The sequence below is a fragment of the Hylobates moloch genome, unplaced genomic scaffold, assembly GCF_009828535.3.
Source record: "Hylobates moloch isolate HMO894 unplaced genomic scaffold, HMol_V3 SCAFFOLD_2671, whole genome shotgun sequence".
Classification (NCBI taxonomy): domain Eukaryota; kingdom Metazoa; phylum Chordata; class Mammalia; order Primates; family Hylobatidae; genus Hylobates; species Hylobates moloch.
Genome location: NW_026654946.1, coordinates 1 through 7,557, shown reverse-complemented (window position 1 = coordinate 7,557; position 7,557 = coordinate 1). Strand labels below are relative to the sequence as shown.

At 44.1% G+C, this 7,557-nt stretch overlaps 1 protein-coding gene across 1 annotated transcript; it reads right to left on the bottom strand.

The window, feature by feature from the left end:
- Window positions 1–1,744: 1,744 nt before the first annotated feature.
- LOC116465023 (E3 ubiquitin-protein ligase HERC2-like) lies at window positions 1,745–6,851 on the bottom strand (the record flags this gene model as incomplete). The annotated part of the gene is made up of 2 exons (XM_032148242.2): window positions 1,745–2,024; window positions 6,658–6,851. Coding segments are annotated over 2 exons (470 nt in total), but the record flags the coding sequence as incomplete, so codon positions are not given.
- Window positions 6,852–7,557: the final 706 nt, after the last annotated feature.

The window sequence follows — 7,557 nt, the reverse complement described above, 5'->3', positions numbered from 1 at the left end:
GCACTTTGGGAGGCCAAGGTGGGAAGCTCACTTGAGATCAGGAGTTCAAGATCAGCCTGGCCAACATAATGAAACCCCATCTCTATAAAAAAATCAGCCGGGTGTGATGGTACACACCTGTAGTCCCAGCTACTTGGGAGGCTGAGGCAGGAGAATCACTTGAACCTGGTAGGCCAAGACTGTACCACTGCATTCCAACCTGGGTGACAAAGTGACACCCTGTCTTAAAAAAAAAAAAAAGCTGCTAAAAATTAGATTGCGGAGCTGAGAGTACACAAGGAAACTCCTCAAGTGCAAAACCAAAATTCACATGGGCACACACAGCAGGAATCAAGAGGTTCCGGGCTCTGAAAGCAGAGCCAAGCCGCCACGCTTCAGAACAACCTCCCACACGGGAATGCACACAAGGACCCACTGAACCCGAGCTTCCTGCAGAAGGCTGGGAGCCACCCAGGATCACCTGCCTGCCAGCCAACCCCAGCCAGGGGGCAACACACTGCCCGTCCCAGGCTTTGGGTAGCAAGAGGCCCCACGAGAAAACAGAGACCCAGCCTTGCGCTGTGAGTAGAAGTGAAATCAAAAGCACACCACTCATCTAGGTATAGATATCACGGGTCAGGAAATGACCACCGAAACTCACCTAGAGTCTGTGAAACCTACAGAACCCTCAGGACCCCGGAGAGGCAAATGCAAAACCATACGCTGGGACACCTCGACAGCCTAAGACATACACAAGGCCATGCTCCACAGCACCGACCAGAACAGAAACATCACTGCAAACCAGGAGGGGCAGCAAACACCTGGGGTGCACCCACGCAAACGCCAGGACGCCACAGGTATGGTGATAAATGGGTGCTACAGAGGACTAGAGGACAAGCATGCTCCAGACCTCTGCTCAGTTCATTACTGCAACTAAACTCTACACTCAGTTCTGTACATTCTAGAAGCAGGGCAAAAAGCGGAGGGGCTGGAAGAGGGATACGATGGGTTGTTACACAGAAACCACTGTAATAAAAGGGAAAAATTACTCTGTCGAGAAAACCGTGGTTCTTGTCATTAAGTTATAGGGTTTTATTACAATGACAAAGAAAAGATGATGATCAAAGACTTCAGCTTTAGTTTTGCCGGGGAGGAAGACTTTTGTAGCTTTTATTTTGACCCTAACCATAAACTTCATGGTGAGGAAAGGAAGGTATTGCTGTAGGGAGCTGAAATTACTGAGTAGATCGAGCTTGTCCAACTCACGGCCTGAGGGCAGCATGTGGCCCAGGACGGCTTTGAATGTGGCCCAAAGTAAAATTTCTTAAAACATCATCAGATATTTTTGGGATTTTTTTAAAGCTCATCAGCTATTGTTAGTGTATTTTATGTGTAGCCCAATACAATTCTTCTTTCAGTGTGGCCCAGGGAAACCAAAAGACTGGACCCTCCTGGAGCAGGGTTTTCACAGTACAGGGGAGAGACAGGCCAGCACTGGTCTCTCAGCTGAGCACTGTCTCTCTCCATCACCTGTGATCTCACCCAGTCATTTCTCCACACACAACAACAGTAAAACAGTAAGAATGCCAACAAACTAGTGATTATAGCAAAAATAACACAATCCATATACACTCTTCCTGCATGCCGAGGCTGACTTCCAGGACTAACATAAAATAAACAGATAAAGTTTTTTAAGCCTTGCGTCCATTATTAGTGCATCACAATTTTACTTTAAAATACTTCACCGAACAGACTAAAACCTATGTCCTTCAAAATACATAAACCTTCTTACAAATCCCTAAGACACTTATAAAAGGAGCAAGAGGAAGGGAAATCACGAATACCTGAAGTCGGGGAAGATTCAGCGTTGCCACGGCCACGCACTCTTTCTCCTGAGGCAGGGGCCAGTCCACGGAGCCGTCCATCCCCTCACTCACCTGCCGCAGCAGGAGATCCAGCTGCTCAGAAGTCACTGAGCAAATATCTGCCCCAAAAGGGACATGGAGGCCAATGGACCACTCAGAACACGATGACCAAGCACAGCTCTAAGAGGAAACGCAACAATCTAAAATGAATCTCCAAATGTAGCTGCTGGTCTGTCCCACAGGAGTCAGCAGCGTGTGTGATGGAGCTGCCTTATATTACTACCTGTCATCCCTCTAACTGCCCAGTCCAAAGGCATTCATGGGTGTCTAGGTCACACACTATCAGCTTCCAATTTTCCCACCCATTTCACTAGCCCCATCTCACTTGGCCAACCTCAAAAAGTAAAAACATTTTTAAAGATCTTTTCACTCTCAAAATGATTAATGCACATTAATGGATGGCAGTGAGGATCTCCATCCACTTGAAGCGGTATAACAGCAACTCTAACTAGACAATGAATTGTTAGACACACGTAACACACACACTACCATTCATAGTGACAGAACAGGTAATCGGCAAAAATCTAGGAGAACTGTAGAACACCTTCAATAAACTGGATCTAATTTATAGAACACTTCACCCAACAACAGCAAAATACATACACTTTTTTTTTTTTTTGAGACGAGTCTCGCTCTGTCACCCAGGCTAGAGTGCAGTGGCGCGATCTCAGCCCACTGCAAGCTCTGCCTCCTGGGTTCACGCCATTCTCCTACCTCAGCCTCCTGAGTAGCTGGAACTACAGGTGCTCACCACCATGCCTGGCTAATTTTTTTTTTTAATTTTTATTTTTAGTAGAGACGGGGTTTCGCCATGTTAGCCAGGATGGTCTTGATCTCCTGACCTCATGATCCACCTGCCTCGGCCTCCCAAAGTGCTGGGATTACAGGCGTGAGCTACCGTAACCAGCCATACATATACTTTATATATACTTTTTTTTAATTTAATTTTTTTTTTGAGATGGAGTCTAGCTCTGTCGCCCAGGCTAGAGTGCAGTCGCGTGATCTCAGTTCACTGCAAGCTCCGCCTCCCGGGCTCAAGCCAGTCTCCCGCCTCAGCGTCCCGAGTAGCTGGGACTACAGGCGCCCGCCATCACGCTCGGGTAATTTTTTTTGTATTTTTAGTAGAGATGGAGTTTCACCGTGTTAGCCAGGATGGTCTCGATCTCCTGACCTCGTGATCTGCCTGCCTCAGCCTCCCAAAGTGCTGGACCATACATATACTTTTTAAGCACATACAGACCATACATATACTTTTTATACATATATGTATACACATATGTATATACAGACCATACATATACAGACCATACATATACTTTTTAAGCACATACAGAATGTTCACTAAGAGAGAACATATCCTGACACATAAATTTAACAAATTTAAAAGAAATGAAATCATATGCAGTTTTTCCTCCAATCACAATGGTATTAAACTAGAAATCATTAATACAACAATCTGCAAACACTTCAAAATTAAACAACACACTTAACAATCCATGGGTCAAGGCCGGGTGCAGTGGCTCATGAGTGTAATCCCAACACTGTGGGAGGCCAAGTTGGGGGGATCACCTGAGGCCAGGAGTTGAAGATCAGCCTGGCCAACATGGAGAAACCCCATCTCTACTGAATATACAAAAAAATTAGCCGGGCATGGTGGCGGGTGCCCGTAGTCCTAGCTACTTAGGAGGCTGAGGCAGGAGACTGGCGGGAGGCTGAGGCAGGAGACTGGCTTGAGCCTGGGAGGCGGAGCTTGCAGTGAACTGAGATCACGCGACTGTACTCCAGCCTGGGTGACAGAGCTAGACTCAATCTCAAAAAAAATAAAATTAAAAAAAAGTATATATAAAGTATATGTATGGCTGGGCACGGTGGCTCACGCCTGTAATCCTAGCACTTTGGGAGGCCGAGGCAGGTGGATCACGAGGTCAGGAGATCAAGACCATCCTGGCTAACATGGTGAAACCCCGTCTCTACTAAAAATAAAAATTAAATTAAAAAAAATTAGCCAGGCATGGTGGCAAGCACCTGTAGTTCCAGCTACTCAGGAGGCTGAGGCAGGAGAATCGCTTGAACCCAGGAGACAGAGGTTCCAGTGAGCCGAGATCATGTCATTGCACTCCAGCCTGGGCAACAGCAGTGAAACTCTGTATTGAAGAAAAAAAATAATAATAATAATCCATGGGTCAAAGAACAATTCTCAAAAGAAATTAGAAAATATTTTGAACATAAATGAAGCCGCAACAAAATTTGTGGGTTTAATGAAAGCACTGCTTAGAGGAAAATTTATGGCATCAAATCATTATATATTACAAAAAAGATAAGTCTAAATCAGCAACCTAAGTTTCCACCTTAAGAAACTAGAAAAAGAGCAAAGTGAACACAAAACAAGCCAAAGGGACAAATGACAAGATAAAAGCAGAAATCAATGAGATTGAAAGCAAAAAAACAAGGGAAAAATTAATGAAACTTAAAGATCATTCTTTGAAAAGATCAACAAAATTGAAAAACTCTAGCAAAACTGACAAAGAAAAAGACAGAAAAGATACAAATTATCAGTATCAGGAATGAATGAAGGGACATCACTGCAGGCCCCACAGACTTCAGACAGTTAGCAAGAGAACACTAAGGAAAACTTGACACGTAAAAATCAGACAACTTAGATGAAATAAAGCAATGTCTGAGTGCCACAAACCAGGAAAATCCTCCTAGAAACAAACAGGTCACCTGAATTGTTCTATATCTGTTAAATAAATTGAATCTGTAAAATTTTTTTTTTTTTTTTTTTTTTGAGCCGGAGTCTCACTCTGTCACCCAGGCTGGAGTGCATTGGTGCAATCTCAGCTCTCTGCAATCTCCACCTCCCAGGTTCAAGTGATTCTCCTGCCTTAGCCTCCTGAGTAGCTGGGATTATAGGTGCACACCACCAAGCTCGACTAATTTTTTGTATTTTTAGTAGAAACGGGGTTTCACCATGTTAGCCAGGCTGGTCTCAAACTCCTGACCTCAGGTGATCCACCTGCCTCAGCCTCCCAACGTGCTGGGATTATAGGCATGAGCCACCGTGCCCGGCGTGAAATCTTTCAGAAAGAAATCTCCAGGTTCAGATGGATTCAAAAACATTTGAAGAACAAATAACACTAATTCTACACAATCCTTTATAGAAAATGGAAAAGGAGGGAACACATGCCAATACTCTGTATAAGGTCAGCTTTCCCCTGACAGAAAGTCAGACGAGATAGTATAATACAAAGAAAGAAAACTGCAAACCAACATCCCTGATGAGCAACAACAGAAAAATCCTCAAAAACGTGTTAGCGAGTCAAATTTAGCAATATAGAAACAGAATAGGGCCGGGCGCAGTGGCTCACGCCTGTAATCATAGGAATTTGGGATGCCAAGGAGGGTGGATCACTTGAGGTCAGGAGTTGGAGACCAGGCTGGCCAACATGGTGAAACCACATCTCTACTAAAAACAAACAAAAAGCAAACAAAATTAGCCAGGTGTGGTGGTGCACACCTCTAATCCTAGCTACTCAGGAAGCTGAGGCAGGAGAATTGCTTGAACCCAGGAGGCAGAGGTTGCAGAGAGCTGAGATTGCACCAATGCACTCCAGCCTGGGTGACAGAGTGAGATGGTCTAAAAAAAAAAAAAAAAAGAAATAGAGTAGTAAATTGTGGCCAAGTGATGCCTATCCCAGTAACACAAGGCTTGGTCAGTATTTAAAAATCAGGCTGGTGTAGTGTCTCACACCTGTAATCCCAGCACTTTGGGAGGCCAAGGCAGGCAGATCACTTGAGCTCAGGATTTCAAGACCAGCCTGGGCAACATAGTGAAATGCCATCTCTAAAAAAGAAAAAAAAAAGTTTAAGAAAAAAAAAGTAAAAATCATCAATGTAATATGCCATACTAACACACTAAAGAAGGAAAACTGCATGACCATTTCATTTGAGATTAAAAGCATTTAACCAATTTTAACACCCATTCAGGACTTTTTAAAAGCTTCTAAAAGGGGGAATTAAGGCCAGGCGCGGTGGCTCACGCCTGTAATTCCAGCACTTTGGGAGGCTGAGGCAGGCGGATCACAAGGTCAGGAGATCGAGACCACCCTGGCTAATGTGGTGAAATCCCGTCTCTACTAAAAATACAGAAAGTTAGCCGGGCACGGTGGCAGGTGCCTGTAGTCCCAGCTACTCGGGAGGCTGAGGCAGGAGAATGGCGTGAACCCAGGAGGCAGAGTTTGCAGTGAGCCGAGATCACACCACCGCACGCCAGCCTGGGCATAGAGCGAGACTCCGTCTCAAAAAAAAAAAAAAAAATTTGAGGGGAATTAAAGAAACTGCCTTAATCTGGTAATAAGGCACCTACATAAATATGCGCAGCTAACATCACAGTTGATGGTGAAAGACTGAACTGCTTTCCCCTACAGTCGGGAGCAATGCAGGGCACCCACTGTCACCTCTCCTATTCAGCTTCACACTGCAAGTCCTGGCCAGGGCAATCAGGCCAGGAAAAATACATAAAAGGCAAGCAGATTGGAAAGGAAGAAATGAAACTGCCCCTCTATACAGATAGTATTTAACTGTCCATGAAGAAAACCCAAGGAAACTACAATGAAGCTCATAATAAATGAGTTTAGCACAACCGCAGGACACAAGAACAACAAACAAAACTCTGGTATTTCCTACATACTGGTAATGAACAACTGGAAACCAAAGTCCTCCAAAATACCAAATCAAGCTCTATATTCAGTACCTGGGCCGGCCCACAGGTAATTCCCACTATGTGTTTGGCGTCCAGTCCTGGGAATGCCGCAGGTTCTGGCTTGGTCACGCGCAACGTGTCAAAGTGCTGGCACTGGTCGTTGCTCCCCCAGCTGTGGACCTCACTGTCCTCAGTCAGAGCCAGGCAGTGGGTGGAGCCTGCAGCCACATCAATCACCTTCTTCCCTGCAAGGAAAGAGGGATGTGGATGCAGCTTCAAGCCTATGACTTCTGCTGCAAGAAAGATATTTCCACTAGGCCATTCAGGTCAGAAAGCTTTTAACATTAACTTCTTGAGGATAAACTGTTGCTTTACTATTAAGCACAATTCATTTGCTTTGGGTGTGTTATTAAAACTCCTGTATTTTGTCAGCTACAATTTGTTAGGACCCACAGCCTACAAAGATCATAATACTAGGATACGAAAAGGATCTGTTCTTTTTTCTCCTCCTCATTCAGATTTTCATTCAGAAAGAAACAAGGTGCTTTTAATTAACTATTAGATCGTATTCTCCCATCCCAGATATAACAATGCACAGCACACTCTTCACTGAGGAAGGCTTCCTAAGAAGAAATCTATTGTTCTCTCAGAGTTAGGTGATATCACTATTTAAAATGTTGTTCCTATTTAAACACTCAGCAAAATATTCTATTTTTCCTTCCTGGTAAATCTAACATGACCAACACAAAGGGTGTTTCGCAGAAATGTCAACATATAAAATAATTCAGCTGAAAAACCACACTGCAGTAAGGGGAACAGTTCTCTCCTAGGAACCTACCATAAGTTAACAGCAGCAACAACAAAAGGTGTTTTCAACAGTAGTTTAAATACTCTCAAAGTAAATGATTTCTGTATCTAATAATTGTCGTAGCTTTCCTATACTAATGGAGG